This window comes from Lissotriton helveticus, chromosome 7 (assembly GCF_964261635.1).
Source record: "Lissotriton helveticus chromosome 7, aLisHel1.1, whole genome shotgun sequence".
NCBI classification, from domain to species: domain Eukaryota; kingdom Metazoa; phylum Chordata; class Amphibia; order Caudata; family Salamandridae; genus Lissotriton; species Lissotriton helveticus.
Genome location: NC_136068.1, coordinates 160,080,807 through 160,098,939, shown reverse-complemented (window position 1 = coordinate 160,098,939; position 18,133 = coordinate 160,080,807). Strand labels below are relative to the sequence as shown.

At 47.5% G+C, this 18,133-nt stretch overlaps 1 protein-coding gene across 1 annotated transcript in view; it reads left to right on the top strand.

Annotated features, from left to right (window-relative positions):
• The window catches only part of SLC9A8 (solute carrier family 9 member A8), a 409,071-nt gene that overhangs the window by 256,278 nt on the left and 134,660 nt on the right, over positions 1–18,133 (top strand). The window contains exon 10 of the mRNA XM_078651847.1: positions 17,647–17,752. Coding sequence (XP_078507973.1) covers positions 17,647–17,752 — 106 coding nt within the window. The remainder of the gene's footprint in view (positions 1–17,646; positions 17,753–18,133) is intronic.

The window sequence follows — 18,133 nt, the reverse complement described above, 5'->3', positions numbered from 1 at the left end:
TAGAAGGTTTGGTAATTGAAAATAAGGATGTTAGTCCTCCTAAACCTTGTTAAAAGCTATTGAGGGGAAGATTATTCTGCTGATGACAGATGTAACTGGAAGGGTTTTGAAAACTATAGCTTGCCAACATTATTTTATCTCTCATCAAATTCTGTGATGCAAGCACCAAGGCTGGACCTTCAGTTATTAAGATGGAATCTATCAGCAATAGCATGTGCTTAATATATATATATTTGCTTGGATACACACAAAAATTGGAAAAGGTTTATTTTGTTAGCCAGAATGCTTTATTCCTAGGAATATCTGCAATTGTTTGCTGACATGCTTTATTCTTTGGAGGATCTGCAACTGCTACAACCTTAAGAACACTTGTTCAAAGTGTCTGTCAGTGTTACCAACCTAAAACATGAAATTAAATCTACAAGCAAAGATAAAGGCGGATTTTTATTATTTAATAAATAAAAGCTCCATTGCCCCATTGCTTAATGGGTTGGGGATTGAGCATAATTATCCATAAATGTTCTGTTCCTGATCAAAACATATGTAATGAAATCTTGTGATTGAGAATACTTGTAAACCCAGTATGAACAATACATTGTTCAATACGATTTATTCAAAAATACTGATGGGTTGTGCCCTTATATGGTTGATAGTTAAATTGAATGTTATATACCTATTGCTTGATTGCCTTTAATTTTGGATCATTAAAAAATGATTTTAGCAATGGCTGTTTTATTCATTGTATAGATGGCGGAGTGTGTTGGTCCCGCACTTGAGTGTTGATAGCGGCCCTATGATGAAGCATGCCACTACATAGCGAGTGAGGGCAGTCTTTTTTTTTTGTTTTTTTTTTTTTTGTTCAAAAACCTTTATTTGAGCAAGCATAGAAAAATACAAGAATGGGCCTACAACCTCACGGGCTGGCCGCTAATAATAAGGCACAAGGAATAAATTAGAAATGTACTCCCGTGGTCAGGCACAAATCAAGTACCAAGCATTACTCCCAACATATCACAGAGCATATTGAATTTTTGTTTTATACAAAAAGAAAAACAAACACTAAAAAGGCGAATGCACAGTAATCAAGGTCAGCCCAAAGAACGGATGGGATGGTCAACACTCAGGAGAACATACCAAGAGCCCTGAGGCTCCAACAAGGTCGGGGGGGGGGGGGGAGCAGCGGGGAGAATAGGCAATTCACAAAACAGTATGAAACGGTTCCGGGAACGCTCGCCTAGGGAGATAGGACAACATCAGTAGTGCCTACAAGGGGAGGGGTACAGATATCCCCACGATATTCATTCCACTGGCCCCAAATCTTCGTCCACGCGTTGGGTCTGCCCCTGGCCACATATACAGTCTTCTCAAGAAACATGGACCAGTCCATGTTGTCCTCCCATTTCGAGACCTCAGGGAGCCTGGATGCGCCCCAAAGTTGCGCAATATCCCGTTTCGCAATCATGTAACCCAAGTTAGCCCATCTGGTCTGGGCTACAGAGTAGTCAGTGGGCTCCCACACATTCAACAGACACCGTCGTGGCTCCGGCCGCAGGGCAACACCAGTCACAGCAGTCATCACCTCAAGCACGGCAGTCCAGTAGGCCGCCACAACTGGGCACTCCCAAAGAATGTGTAAAAAAGTAGCACTCGACCCACAACCACGCTTACATAACCCATCCAGGGAAAAGCCCATTGTCACCAGACGCGGACCAGTGACATACACTCGATGAAGGATTTTAAGTTGAACCAAACGGAGACGGGCAGGAATGGCTACCTCCTTGGGAGAAGAGAGTGCCGATTGCCAATCCTCGTCGTCCAGTTCCAACCCATCGCCGACCCAAATCTCCCGAAGTCGGACCAATAAGTCCGCCCGATTATTGATCAGCTTCTTATAGATCAGGGAAATAGTGCTATCAGGCAGGTGCCCATCAAGGACACGATCTTCGAGGGGGGAAGACTCGGGCAGGGCCTCATCAGGAGTCAAGACTGAGGCGAGGGCGTGTCGGACCTGCAGATAACGAAAAAATTCCCTACCATTCAAACCGTATTCCGCCTGGAGGGCCTGGAACGACTTCACACTACCTTTCGAACAGACATCACCCACCTTACATATCCCAATCATATCCCAGCGGTCGAAGCCCTTAGTAGACCAGAGACACCCCAAACGTTCCGAGGCATAAAGCGGCGTCGCCAGTGTCATTCGATCCTCCCATCCCAAACTCACATTCGCGGCTCGCCACACAGTTACTGCAATCCTAGACGGGCCCACAAGATGGCGCCCGGCTGATCGAGAATAAAGCACTCTATTAAAGTCCCCACCCGGCAGCTGGAGTCTATCCATCTCGAATGCAGGATTTCGACCCGGTGAAAACATCGCGTGATTAATAGCAGACAACTGGGAAGCCCAATAATATCGCTTGATATCGGGGAGCGCCATGCCCCCGTCGTACCAAGGGATGGTGAGTTTCGCGAGGGCAATACGTGGACGCCCGTCCCAAATCAATTGCCTTTGAAGACTCTCGATCTCTCGGAAATAGGTCTTGGGGATGTCGTCATAGGAATTCTGGAGCGCATAGAGGAACCGCGGCAAGGACATCATTTTAAACAGAGCCGCCCTGCCCAGAGGAGACAAAGGAAGCTTACGCCAACGGGCCACGTCCAGTCGCAATCTAAGCAACGGGGGGAGGAGATTACGCTCAAATCGGAGCGAGGGGTCCAGCGTAATGAAAATCCCTAAAGATTTGAAGCCAGACTGGACCACCTGGATAGGAAGTCTGCTCGGCAATGGGGGTAAAACACCCGAAAGAACATACACGCAGGACTTGGCCCAGTTAATAACGAGGCCTGAGTTGGCACCAAATGAAGTGAGAACATCAAATAAAACAGTCAGAGATTTACGCGGGGAGGTGAGATATAAAAGAATGTCGTCCGCGTAAAGCGAGACGCGGTCCTCAAAGTCCGGTGACCAGCGAATCCCCTTGAGCGAAGGCTCCCACCGAAGCCATGCAGCTAATGGTTCCAAGGCGAGTGCAAAAAGCAACGGAGACAAGGGGCAGCCCTGACGGGTACCCCTGCCAAGGGTGAAAGGGGTCGAAACTCTACCATTTACCACTACTTGCGCCAGAGGTTCAGCATATAATAACTTAATCCAACCAATAAACTCAGGTCCGAAACCAAATTTCTCAAGAGCCGCCCAAAGATAAGGCAATTCCACAGTGTCAAAAGCCATTGAGGCATCCAACGATGCCAAAATGGCCGGCTCCGTCAGAAGCCCCGCCCTCGCAATCGCACCGTGAAGACGACGTAGGTTAAGAGCCGTGTTGCGATGCGGGATAAATCCGGATTGATCTGGATGGACCAAGCCACTAATGACCGTCAGGAGGCGGGACGCCAGGAGTTTCGCCAATACCTTGGGCTCAACATTCAGCAGGGATATGGGCCTATAGGATGAACAAAGGTCCCGCGGTTTACCATCCTTGGGGATGACAACTATCGTGGCCAGTCGCTGATCACATGGGAGAATACCCCGTTCCCGGGACTCCAGAAACATGGCGCGAAGATATGGCGCCACTCTGTCGGGACGCAACTTGTACAGTTCAATTGGCAACCCGTTCGGGCCCAATGCTTTGCCCGAACGGAGTGAACGGATGGCAGTAGCTATCTCATCAACAGTAAAGGGGGAATCCAACGCCACACGATCCAAATCGGAGACACTGGGCAGAGCTATATCACGCAATAGAAGGCGAGAGTCAGCCACATCCCTCACAGACACAGGGGTATATACCACACGGAAGTACTCAGCAAAACAGTCAACTATTCCAATCGGGTCCGTCACACTCTCACCACTCGAAGACTGAATCACGGGCACCACACGATTAGCTCTCTCCTTCTTATCCAGCCATGCCAGCAATTTACCCGCTTTGTCCCCCACATCATACAAACGACCCTGTTGCTCCCGAAACATCACTTTAGCAGCATCCGTGACCATAGATTTATAGGCAAATTGTTTCAGACCCAGGGCGTGGAGTTTCGCAGACGTGACACCCGATTCCAAAGCATCCTCCAATGCAGAAATCTCTCCCTCAAGGTCCACCACCTCCCCATTCCTCGCCCTCTTAGCTTCAACAAAAAGGGAGAGGGCCTGCCCACGAATCACCGTCTTAAAGGCCTCCCACAGGGACACCGCTGAGGAAACCGATCCCTCGTTATCCAGAAAATATGCGTCCAAAGACTGAAGCAAAAGGCTGCGGGTCTCGGGGGAGGTAAGGTACCACGGATTGATGGGAGCCACCCGGCCCACTGCCTCCACTCCAACCTCAAAACGGAGCCAGAGCGGAGAGTGGTCAGAAATACCCCTGGGCAGGTGTACAATCTCACGCACCGCTGGCGACTGAGCCGCAAGCATCAGGAAATAATCCAGTCTAGACAGACTCCCATGGGCCCCAGAGTGAAAGGTGTATTGAAGCTGAGTAGGATGCAAAAGCCTCCAGCAATCCACCAAGCCAAAGGTATCCAAAAACCCACCCAACCACTGTTGGGCCGCAGGAGTATCTCTAGGGGGGTGGCGATCGTGGAGACCGGAGAACACCGAATTAAAATCACCAGCCAGAAAGAGAGTACTATCAGGGAGGTCCAACAACACACGGCCCAAATCGGAAAAGGTAGAAGTCTGCAAGCCGGGGGGCACGTAAACAGTAAATAGGGAGAGGGCACGACCCTCATAGCGACCCACAAGGACAGCATATCGCCCCCGATCATCCTGAATCACATCATCAATAGCTAGGGGGAGGGAAGCCCGAACAAGGATACCCACACCCCTAGAACCCGAGGTAAACCCCGAATGTGCTACGAGGCGATAGCCCCACCTATTCATCGCATGACAAACATTGCCTACCAAATGAGTCTCCTGCAGGAAAACAATATCAGGAGATAAACGTCATATACATTTCAACACCACACTCCTTTTGATACGATCCCCCAGACCGTTAACGTTCCACGAAACAAATCTCAACTCGCTACCCCCCATCCCACCCAGCAAAGCCAAAACCCCCCACCAATGAGCATGACACAAGAAACATCTTCAAATACAGGATAAAGTCGCCTTGAGAACAGAACACACAAACAACGAACTTCCCAACCACCCACCCCCCAAATAACAAGAAAACACCCCCCACCCTGCACCCCTGCAAAAAGCTAAAAAGCCACCCCAACCTGCAGTGTGCCTGTCGCCCAAGAACCCCTATTCTACACAAAGACCCCGGAGGAGGAAAGGCTCCGTCCCACCCGCCACCCCGATCAAGACCAATAACGAGAAAAGAACATACATCAAATCATATAAACAATAGAGGAACGTAGGCATACACTCCTGGAAAGAGTTATTCAAAACAAGGCACCAGGCAAAGACGAAATGTTCAGCTCTCTACACCACCTTCAGCACCGCCCGGGTGGATATCGGACTCAGTCTCAGGAGGTCGGCCAGGCAAGGAGTCCAGCCAGTCATTCACAGCATCCGGCCGATCAAAGAAGAAAGTTCGGTCATTATACTCAACCCGCAGCCTGGTCGGAAAAAGCATAGCGTAGCGCATCCCCATGTCCCTAAGACGCTTCTTGGCACCACGAAATCCCATCCGCTGCTTCTGGACCTGTTGGGAAAAGTCCGGATAAAAGTTCACCGTGGCATTCTCAAAGGCCACCGGGCCCTTCACCGTGATGCCTGCAGGATAGCGTCCCGATCCCTATAGTGGAAAAGTTTTGCAACAATAGGTCTCGGCGGGGCACCTGGCTTACCCTGGCCCCCCGGAACACGATGTGCACGCTCCACTGTAAAAAATTTACTAAGGCCAGATGGAGAAAGGTGGTTTTGGATCAGGTCTTCAACCAGGAGATCAACCGAGTGGGGTTCTGGATTCTCCGGAACACCAACCACGCGAACATTACAGCGACGTGCCCTGTTCTCAAAATCTTCCAAGCGCCGGGTCATGAAATCGTTCACCCTACGGAGATTGCCAATCTCCGTCTGTATCTCAGAGACGTCCGCCGTGAGGCTGGATGATTTGATGTCCAATGACTTCACCTTTTCGTTCGTTTTCGAGAGATCGGCTCGAATTAAGTTCACATCGATGGCCACGGTGTCAATTTTGTGGGCCAAGGTTTCATATTGTTGGCCTATCGACTCCCTCATGCCAGAAATGGCGCCCATGATGTCCTGCAAGGAAGGCTCCGTCGACGCATCCACGACGTGGTCAGACGCACTGGGACCGGGCAGGGCAGCCCCGGGGGACCCCTTAGAGTGGGTATAACGGTCCATGACGTTAGATTGGACCGGACCCCCGCGCAGAGGTGTCTTCGTCTTCCGCGTCTCCCGGTCCCCTCTGCCCGCCATTTTGGAGATGCGTCACAAGGAGATTCACCAGGGTCAACGGACCGGGCACCAGAAAGGGAGGCCTCGGGACCAAAGGACCGCAACAAAGGTACCACCAGGAAAGGGGCAGCCAAATAGGAGAATAGTCCAGCCAAAGGCCCGACAGCCGACTCGTGCCCTGGACCCAGCTCTGGCCCGACCCTCTCGCCGATGCCCCAGTCAGAGGCAGAATCGAAACCGAAACTTAAGAAGGGGACCCACAAGTCCAATCCCCCTGCCGTTGTTGTTCAACTCCAAGACGGCCACTGAACCTCACCCAGTCCCGGGCGCACCTCAAGGGCGGAGCCCAAAAGTTCGAATCACCGTAACTCAGGCACCCGGTGTCAAAATAAATTTCTGAAAGGTCCAGGTAGATCAGCCCAACGTCCTCTATACAAATCCTCGTGAAAAATCAGGATTTATGCAGGATATTATGCCGGGAGCGGCGGGGGTCCGGGGAGCGCTGTGCTCACGCGGCCATCTCGGATGCCCGCCAAGCTCCTCCTCCGAGGGCAGTCTTAAAATATCTGATGATTTATGAATTATTGTCCTAATAACCACATATCTTTGACTCTCTAGTACACATTACAGGTGTAAGTACATCCTTAAAAAATACTTAACATGAAGTGAGCATTTGCTCGACTCCTGCCCTTCTCTTTTTTCTTCCTTTTGTAATATTTGGGAGTTCAAACATTACTTAAGGCACTATCTCTGTTCAGTGTGGACTACTTGGAAAAGGCCCTAGAAAAATACAAAGTTCACTTAAAATAACAAAGTCCTTCACTGTGTAAAACAGGCATGCTGACATGCATTGGCCCAATGTCAACCAAGCTTCCCCAAATATCCTATCATTTATTTTCCTTTTTTGGCAGTCATGACTATTTGCTGCAGATGCAAATGTGAGGTGTCAATTACTTGGTACAGTTATGCCCATTTTCAGGGTCAATTTGTTAGAAAGGTTAATAGAATTCTGAAAATCAGATACTTGATGGCGAATCGGAGGTAAAGGTGAGCTCTTTGAGTAGGTTAAGATCTAGCTACCATGCAAGTATGATTGGACTCAGTTCACTAATTCTCCTTTTTGTCCTGCACATTTTATGTATATCTGAAACAGTTGTGTGTAAGGGTTCTAAGAATTGAGGGAGAATAATTTTCAGTTTCCTTTCTCCCCTTAGTCATAAATATATTAAGTTGGCCAAAGCCCACTTAGCAGTCATCAAATAAGTGTTAATCATTTTATGATGTTGAAGCTGATGGGTGATGGCTTTGTACATGGTCTTGCCTGGGAACATAAGAGTTGACACTTGATTAAAAAATGTGTCAAATCTGGGTGTGAAGACTAGTAGTGTATTTTAGCAAATGGGATAAAGGGCCAAGGTGCAGTTGCGTGCAAGGGTTGGGCAGGTCCTTGGTGATGGTGGATATGTTCAGGATTTGTCGAAGAGTGGTAGTTTAATTGAGTCAATGAATATTTTTGATTTCACAATTTTCTGCTTTAATTTATCTATACTACTATTATAAAGAGAGAACTGTGTCCTTTGAGCCAGGTAAACTCGAAAAGTACACCACCAATCGCAACACCCAATACAGCGTTGGAAAGGGGGGGTCCTGTAGATGGACATAGGCTATACAAAAAATAAAAATAAACGTTATTTAAAAAATAAACAATAAAATAGCGCCGGCCGTGTGCGCTAACAACGTGGATGTGCGTGCTGACATCATCTAGCGCGGGGAGGAGCGGCGGACAGCAGCGGTGAAGTCGGGCTGAGATACATGAAGCGCGGGGAGGAGCGGAACGTGTGCGGCTCAGAGAAGCAATGGGAGGAGGCGGAACGAGGAGCGGTGAAGTCGGGCTGATGGGAGGAGGCGGAACGAGGAGCGGTGAAGTCGGGCTGATGCGAGGAGGCGGAACGAGGAGCGGTGAAGTCGGGCTGAGGTAGGTGAAGCGCGGGAGCGCTGGGAGGAGGCGGAACGTGTGCGGCTGAGTGAAGCGCGGGGAGGAGTGGAAATGTTGTGGTGGGCGGGGGCCGGGCGGGAGTGCACGCAAGCCTGAAATGCTGCCCCCAGCCCCCTTCTGCCCTGGGCAACGCTGGGGCGGGCTGCTAGTTCACTGAATAAACAAGCATTTACAATGCAATGGTTTCGCCTTTGGAAAAGTTTGAGCTATTGGCATTGTAAATGTAAATGACAAAATTTGTATTTATGTGTTGGTTTTGAAAACAGATAAATAAATGGCATTGTCATTTACATTGCCATTAGCTTAATCTCTCGCAAATGTGAGACCTATTGTACCCTACGGACGAGCTCAGCAGACAGCAATTACTAGCACACACACACACACACCCAGAGCCACACAAACACACCCAGAGCCAGCCACACACACACACACCCAGAGCCAGCCACACACACACATTTCTGCAGTGAGGGTGAATATGCAGTGCTGCAGAGGTGGCCACAGTGTGCAGTGCTGCAGAGGAGAAGACAATGTGCAGTGCTGCAGAGGAGGCCACAGTGTGCAGTGCTGCAGAGGAGGAGACCGTGTGCAGTGCTGCAGAGGAGGCCACAGTGTGCAGTGCTGCAGAGGAGGAGACAGTGTGCAGTGCTGCAGAGGAGGCCACAGTGTGCAGTGCTGCAGAGGAGGAGACAGTGTGCAGTGCTGCAGAGGAGGCCACAGTGTGCAGTGCTGCAGAGGAGGAGACAGTGTGCAGTGCTGCAGAGGAGGCCACAGTGTGCAGTGCTGCAGAGGAGGCCACAGTGTGCAGTGCTGCAGAGGAGATGACAGTGTGCAGTGCTGCAGAGGAGGCCACAGTGTGCAGTGCTGCAGAGGAGGCCACAGTGTGCAGTGCTGTAATTAGAGTCGGTCTGGGCAGTGATGTAATGATTATCACCTTGCAGTGTTGCCCTCTAGTGCAGTGCTGCTGAGGGGGGTACTGTTTGTAGTGTGGTAATGAGGATTATTCTGTGCATTTCTCCATTAAGCACTTCTTTGTGTAGTACTGCACGGAGGGCTGTTCTGTGCAGCCCTGCAGTGAGGGTCACGCTCTACAGTGAGGTCTCTCCAGTGCAGTAATAATGGCGGTCCCTCTGTGCAGTGCTGCTGTGGGGGTGTCTTGGTATACTGGAGGGATGCTGTTCAGCCCTGCAGTGAGGGTCAGGCTCTACAGTTCTGCAGTGAGGTCTCTCCAGTGCAGTAACAATGACTGTCACTCTGTGCTGTGCTGCGGTGAGGGTGTCTTGGTATACTCGAGGGACGCTGTGCAGCCCTACTGTTGCTTGGACACTTCACCTCTCGGCTCCAGAATTGAGCCCACCTTCTCTGCTTCGGGGAAGCACCTAGAAGCACATCTGTTCCCCAGTGCGTAATTTGAGCCAGTGGTTTCCGGTGCTCGGCAACGGCACTTAATGTTTGGCACCAGCATTTAATTGTCTGCACCGACATGTAATTGCCGACACTGGCACTTATGACAGCCACCACATTATGATGCTGTTTGTATAAATTAGAGATGAGCAAACAGCAAATGTTTATTAATTCAGTACGCTTTAAAAACAACAAATACCTGCTGCCCAAGCTATTTTTTATATCTTTGGGGGCCTGGAATAGACTGAATTGTCGCACTTGCAGTGTGCTAATTAGTAGTAGTTGTGTAGGTACTGCCATTGTTCAACAAATGTTCTCCCCACTCAGAAGCCACGACCTGGTCTGTGTTCCACCTCCCAACTTGCTTGCTTGTTTCCAGGCATGTCTTTTGTAATTGTGTGTAACTCCAGGGTTATATGTAAAGCCTCCTAGCAACTGTTGGTGCATAGGCGCTATATACGACTGTTAAGTAAATACACCAATAGCTGTTCAATCACTTCCCCAGTGTCTGCACACAGACACGCTCTCACCCCCCATTGCCTGTCACTTCACCGTATCTCCTTTCTCCTCCCCCTCCTACATCTCTCCCCTCCCAGTCTTTCCTATTTTCTTGCCCCTCACTCTCTCATCCCTTGCCCTCTCAAACTTTACCTTCGCCCCTTCTTCCATCTTTCTCGCAACCACTCCTTCTATTCCCACCCATTCTGTCAGTCTTTCTTGGGGATGGAGGGAGTTTTATATAGCGTGAACTCAACTCAAAGGTATCAGAGCACTTTATATGAGCACCCGTTGCGTTAAAGAGGGACCCATTCATTGTGTTCTGCACGGAGAGATTAAATGATTTGCCCAGAATCACAGGTGAGGTTGTTGGGTGTCCGTGCAGAGACTCGAACCCCGTTCCTCAGCTTCGAGGCCGAAGTTTCTTGTCGGAAAGTGGTCCCATTTCATACATTTTTTTCAGGCTCTGCGTTTTGCCTATAGCCCGCACTCTGCCTACATGCACCTTGGTGTGTGTGTCTGTGAGGGAGGGGAGGGTGCTGGGGGAGAGTGAATGGTTCACTAGAGGTAGAGATTTAAAAAACAAGTCAATTGTATTCAAAATATTCATGTTCCCTGCTTTCAAATGTTGGTGTGTACGCAAGACCTAAGTAAGTGACATACGGGAATCTTAGGGACACCTCGGTATATTTCGCAAAGGATCTGTCATTTTAAGCTGTGCCACTGCAGGTAGAAATGACAGAATTAAATCTAAAATGTTGCGGAGCCTGCAGCTGGTATCTATTGACCCACCTCAGTGAACCAAATCGGAAAAATACATTTGAGAAGTTAAAAACTGAAAAATAAAACACAACATTTTTTTTCATTTAAATGACTAAACAATGCACCGGTCGACTTGAACTTTGGGAGAGATATGGATGGCTTTAATTCACAATCCAATGTCTTTCATGCCCCTTTCCTTATTGGCGCAATTACGGTAGGTATAACGCACAAGCTCTGCCTTGCTGCCTGTTAGCGCAGGGTTTCATAACCTTCAAACCGGAAGAAACAACAGGGAGTGGAAAACGACAGGCTCCTCGTTGGAAGGTAAAAGAACGGAGCAACAACGTTTGCACCTTTTCCTCACAAACAAGGAAGCTGCAATCACATTAGTACGGCCACCGACTGCCAGATCAGAAGGAGCCGACTGTGTTTTTTTCCTGAGCTTAAAAAACAAGCGCTCGAGTGAGACTCGCTAGAGGAAAATTTATGAAGGGACACCCTCCATCCGCCCTGAGCCTGTAGAAAGCGCTAGAGTGAGACAACCTGAAAAGGGCGCACACTCATCTGACGGCTGGCGTCGGGGAGCTCAGTCTAACACGATCATATCTAATGCCCGAATCAGTCACTCGAGAGCCTTTAGAACTGTGCTCGGACGGATGTTGCTAATCTGCCAGAACGGAAATCCGCACCGAGGCAGGAAATATCTTAGCCAGCTCATGGGTGCTCCGTAAGATGAAGCAAAGTGGAGGAGGAGGATGACACAGGTTTCCTTTAAACAGGAGCTCACATGACACCACAGGCATTTGTTGCACAGAGCGAGTCAAGTACACATTACAGCCCGTGTGTGACGCGTGCAACAACTCATGGCCGCCCGTGCCGATAGAGGAGAGGTGTGTTTACCTCTCTACTGCAGGGGGCGGCTCTGAGGTGAAGAGGGGGAGCCTGCTGCGCAGCCTACATTGTGCCACCCAGCTGGTGTATAGGTGCCCCTGTTGAGTGTTTGGTGCTTCGGAGGAGTTAGGTGCTTGATGCATGACTGAGATTCTTCCTAGAGTATTTAGCAAACTGCTGTTTAAAACAAGCACCTACGGGCACACGGACAGCGGGAGGGGGGGCAGGAACGGACAGCGGGAGGTGGGGCGGGAACGGGGACACGAACAGCGGGAGGGGGGGCAGGAACAGGCACACGGACAGTTTGAGGGGGGGCGGGAACGGAGAGCGGGACATCGCGCAACCCACCCCTGCAAAGGACACACCCGAAATGGTTAAAAACAAAGCTGTAAATTTTTTTTTTTAAAACACCGCCCTCCGCCGCATGACGATCGCAAGGGGGCGGGATGAGTAAAAATGGCCGGAACGCCCACGAATCTGCTCCGGCCATGACGGACAGATGTCTGTTCCAATGGCTAGCCTCCATTTATGGAGCTAGCCAATGGAACAGAGGGCGGATTCCCAAGCCACATACTCTAAACAAAAGATTTCGCCTTGCGCGAAACGTTTCGCCAGGTCGAAACCTAAAAAGGAAAACAGCAAAGCTCTCGCAACCACAAAAACAGTGTGACACATGAAATTACAAGTGGTAATACAGTAACAGAAAGCAGCAGATCTCTATATCCAAGTTCTTTTTCAAAAGATGTTTAATTGGATCCACAATCAGCCGACACGTGTTTCATCGTGTTAAAGTGGAGTCAACACGACTCTTCAGGGCTGGTAAAGAGACCTAGGCATCTAAGTTCGATGCCCAACTGAAAATAGGTCGTTAGAGATATCCTGTAAAGAATATTGACAGGTATGTCAATATATTCAATATGCAGAGAACCCCAGTTCCGGGTCTATAGCTGTGTATCACACAGCTGTGTGGTTATATTAGGAAAATGTTGCTCGTTTGCTCCAAGCTGAAAACTAAACACGTGTGGGTGTCTAGCCGTACCGGGAGGGGATCCGAAATTTTAAGGTTTCAAAAATTATTAGTTCCTGTAACTCGGTATCCCTCCTCTGTGTGTTCCCGGTCGCCGTGTTCCAAAGACGGACTGTCCGTCTTTGGAACACGGCGACCGGGAACACACAGAGGAGGGATACCGAGTTACAGGAACTAATAATTTTTGAAACCTTAAAATTTCGGATCCCCTCCCGGTACGGCTAGACACCCACACGTGTTTAGTTTTCAGCTTGGAGCAAACGAGCAACATTTTCCTAATATAACCACACAGCTGTGTGATACACAGCTATAGACCCGGAACTGGGGTTCTCTGCATATTGAATATATTGACATAACTGTCAATATTCTTTACAGGATATCTCTAACGACCTATTTTCAGTTGGGCATCGAACTTAGATGCCTAGGTCTCTTTACCAGCCCTGAAGAGTCGTGTTGACTCCACTTTAACACGATGAAACACGTGTCGGCTGATTGTGGATCCAATTAAACATCTTTTGAAAAAGAACTTGGATATAGAGATCTGCTGCTTTCTGCTACTGTATTACCACTTGTAATTTCATGTGTCACACTGTTTTTGTGGTTGCGAGAGCTTTGCTGTTTTACAGTTTATGGTAATCTTTGGATTGTCTAAGAACGGTTTTAGGGTCATTCCGTTCGCCCTTAACGCACCACACAATTGAATTCATTTCCCCACATAGTGTAACGTACACTTTAGGTAGAGCGCCATCTTCTGAAATTTCTTCAAAACCCTATCAGCTGTTGATCGGAAACCTAAAAAGGAGCCTGGTAAATTTATGAGGATTGTTTCTAGTTCCTTTTCTCTTCTCAAATAAGTCACAACATGACCAGTTTTTAGGTTTAGTCATTAGATCAGAGCTAGACAATAAATGTTATTGAAGAACACATAGCAGATTGGGAGAAGAAGTTCAAGTACTGGGATGTGGCAAATCTGGTTTAAAGAGTCTTAGACACTCAACATGATTGGTGCAGGAAGACCACATCGGTAATTCATCACCCAGGCTTCCTGTACTGTAGGGTACAGTGATTACAGGGTGCTGAAGTATCAATACCTTTTGCACTAGGGAATAGATGGATTAACCTTGGTATTTAGTGTTTGTCCACTTATTCTTGCAGGTTTCCCTCTGTCCTAGCCCGCTCCCCTTTTCAAATGTTCCATTGCGAAACTGCTTGGAAAAAAATCAGTAATATAGTGTTTTCCCACAGCTCGGAATCCCAAATCAGGATTGGCCTAAATATTGGGATGCTGGCCCCTAGCATGTTGTTTTGACTTTGTCACTGATCCTCATGTGGGGTTGGATGATCATGTGGTGAATACGGTAGCCCTGTGAAAAGCAACGTCTCTGTTGTGTGAAGTCATCATGGAATGAGAGTCTAGGTGAAGTGGCAGTAATTTATGTGAAATAAAAATAAGTGCCAGGGTCCACGGTTTCACTCAGAAGCCCACTGTCACAGTGCCAAATGCCAAGGTTGCGTGGTCTTTATTCCCTCTCATGCCTCTTTATTCCATTGATACTCCCTGCCTTTTAAGTCTTACTTGAGCAGGTTTGTTTCCATGTGCGCTTTCACTGTTTTACATCTTTGTCTTCCTCTTCTTTCCTCCTTTTGTGTGTTGTTTTCTTTCTCTCGCTCTGGATCAAAGTCTGATGAGAGCTATTCCCCAAAACTGAGTCCCGGTGGACCCCACCTGCAACCACTGGCTCAAATTAAGCACTTTAGGTAGATGACGGCTGTTTTTGTAGTCAGATATTAGGTGCCCCAGTATATGTGACTGTTATTGGATAGTTCCCTGGCTCGTGTTAGATCATGGACAATCCAAACAACTTCCAAGAGGAACACATTCACCATGGATGGGCTTTCAAATACTTTGAGGCGTAAGGCCCACCCGTAGAACCCCTCATGTACATGGTGTGAAGAGCAGGTATCTGATGGAGTGCCCTTACCTTAAGTACTTCACCGTTGTCTTCCCAGAATGCCTACTTTAGAAGAAACATGTGGTATTCCTAGGTTTCCGTTAATCCAGTGCTCCCTCTCCACACTAAACAGGACTGCAGGTCCTAACTTTGTCTTTCGCTTGGCTTTTGGCACTACTCTGAGGCCCAGAATTTCAGTGGACCCTTTACTGAGAAATGCGTGTCTTACTCCCCGCAGTGATATACAGTGATTGAGAGAAATGTATTCAAGGCCATATTTCTGATTAAACGCCCGATATAAATATTGAGTGCATGGCGGTGTATCCAAAACGTATGTATATAGCACTCACAAACATGCTACAAGTTCAGCTGGGCTGTGCCTGTGAACAGAGTGGAAGAGTCAGTGACTGTTTTTTATTTTTATTTATGTTTTACCATAAATCTATATAACATACACAAAACCAATTTACCAGGGCTGTGCCTGTGAACAGACCTGAAGAGTGACTTTTTCTCCTTGTAGACTTTACAATGGACGAATGATGAAGGAAGGCGATCTGATGACTGGCAGCCAAGTTGCAAGGTAATTTCGCAGTAGTAATAAGCGAGCCATACCCAACGTAAACCTAACAAGCTTTAGTTTTTGTTTAGTGCGTGAACAAGGAGGCACTTGCCTTTCGCACAAAGATTCAGACACAAAACTGAATTAAGCCTAAAATATGTGCTGAGTCCAACACCCACATGTCATCAAGCACACACTATTCTTTGTAGCCAAAGTATTGCGTGCAGCAGAGGACGAAAGGTAATGGTAAGAGGAGGAGCAAACTGGTGCTCAAGTGAGAAGCCCATGGTGACGTGCATCAGGAGAGCACTGGCAAGCATGCATCTCAGATGAGTACTGGAGGATGCATCCCTGGGTAGCATTGACTGATGTGCCTCAGAAGAGCATTGGTGATGTTGACTGCAAGATGAATAAACGTTGTGGTCAGGGGAGAGCCAGTTGTTTTGCATTTGGTGAGCACAGGCTCTAGTGCATCGGAGGAGCACAGGGTGAACGGGGATATGTGCAGAATGGGGGCGCAGATAGAAATACAATTAGGGCACCACTCACCTTGTCTACAAAAAATATGAATGTCATTGTGTAATGTTACTAAGCTTGTGGAAAGTGCTGCTGGTCACCATTTCAAACAAGCAGCATTAGTGAGTGATAGCAAAGCCTTCACTTTCATAGCGCTTGCCACAATCACCAGTTACATTATACAATGACATATTCATATTTTTTGTAGACACAGGGAGATTAATCTGCAGCTCTGTCAAAGACATTTAAGTAATGTCCTGAGATGCCGATTAATCTTCCTGTGTCTACAAAGAATACGAAACTGTAATTATGTAATGTAACTGGTGCTTGTGGAAAGCACTACGAAATGAAACAAAAAGTCAGCAGCGCGAGCTGCTGCTACTGCAAGCAGCCTACAGAGCAAGAGAATGTGGCTCAGCAGCCAGAGCTGCAGACTTCGGAGCTGGGGATCCGTGTTCAAGCCTCAGTGTCATTTCCACATCCTGTAAATGATTGTGGGCACATCTTCACCCTAAAATGCATAAAAAAATAACTAAAGAGTATCGATCAATTTTGGAGGGGTGATTGGGGCCCACACAAACACTATTGTCGGAGGGGTGGGGGTGGAGAGCACAGGAATAATTAAGTGGACAGGCAAATGAGAAGTGAGCAGAGGCAGCCAGGAAAAAAAACAAGCCCAATCCCACTTTAAAAGGAAGCACAAACTAAACTATCCTACCAAAAAAAGCCCAACTGACGGCAAATATCTAAAAGTGCAAAAAGCCTAAGTAAACTTAAATAAAATCAAGTAACAGAGTGGGAAGCACGGAGGGGAGGCAGCAGTAACGCATTAGGAGGGGATGGGAGTAACAGTCCTATATTTAAATGTAAGCAGGCAGGGAGCTGAAGTTGAACACAGACAAACAGTAACAGAGCAGGAATCCGAGCAAAAAAATTGTCCCCCAAAGAACAGATAAAGAACCATAGTGGAATGAGACAGTACTAAGCCCCTACTCTTTGGGATGAACAGAAGAGAGAAAGGAGGGACAAAGAGGCAGGACTGACCACTAGCAAGCATGGATTTTTGAAGGACACTGACATAAACAAATGAAAAGCAACATGAAAAAAGGGGATGGACTTGATGCCCACAGACCAATTAGAGCAGGTCTCAAAGAGACAGCTTAGCTGTTTGCTTGACCTAAAAAGTGGGAAAGATCTACCCGCAGTTAGAGGTTGACATGTTTCTTCCCATATCGACCCTCAAAGGAGGTGTCAGTGAAACTCAGCAGGACTCAACTCACACTCTCTGCTCTGGAGGATGAATTTGAATTGCATATTACGCGCATCTGTAGAATTATCAAAAGTGTCAGAGGTCCACCTCAGTATTAATAACTGTAGGCCAGTGCAGTTGCATAATTTTACTTCATCCTCGAAAGTTGGATTAAATGTGGCTCGGACCTGCTTATAATGCCATGGCACGCTCTCGTGTCCTATCAATCGAGGGAAAACTTTTACTTTTGCTCTTGTCTTCAAAATTAACGAAATGCTTTGGTCTAACAGACAGAATTGGGTTTTTTAGTACAACAGAACTCAACACGTTGTGTGTGGGGGGGGTGAAGGCCGGTTTTGCTAGTTAAAAAAATGATTGCTAGTTAAAAATAGCTGAAGCCTCGAAAAATCACATTTTCCTTAACATTCCTTTACGTTTTGAAGCACATTGATTTAAGAAAAACACCTTCCTTGGAATTTGGCATGATGATAATTTTCGCATATCTTCCATATGGATTGTCGGAGGGAATCTCGCTCTCAGGTAAGCCGGACAATGAAAACGTGCTGTTAGCACACCAATGTAAAATTATGCTTTGATGGTTTCAGGATATTCAGTTGCGTTTTACTGTGTGCATTTTGTAGACTGAATACCACGTGCAAATGAACAGGTATTTGGAGGCCGTCATTAGATAAAATGGCTTGATGTTTTCTATTTGAGAGCATGTGGCTTAATTGTTAGGGACTGGCCTTTACCTGGTGTGTCTCTTTGATATTGATAGTGTTGTAAGTCATTGTAAGGTTTCCGCGGTTATTCTTTGCCCTTTCAAATTTCACTGTCTATTCTTTTTTCCTATATGATCTGTTATGTTTATATTCCATTTTCTTAAGAAAGCGTTAGGTATTACTTTGGTACTGAGAAACT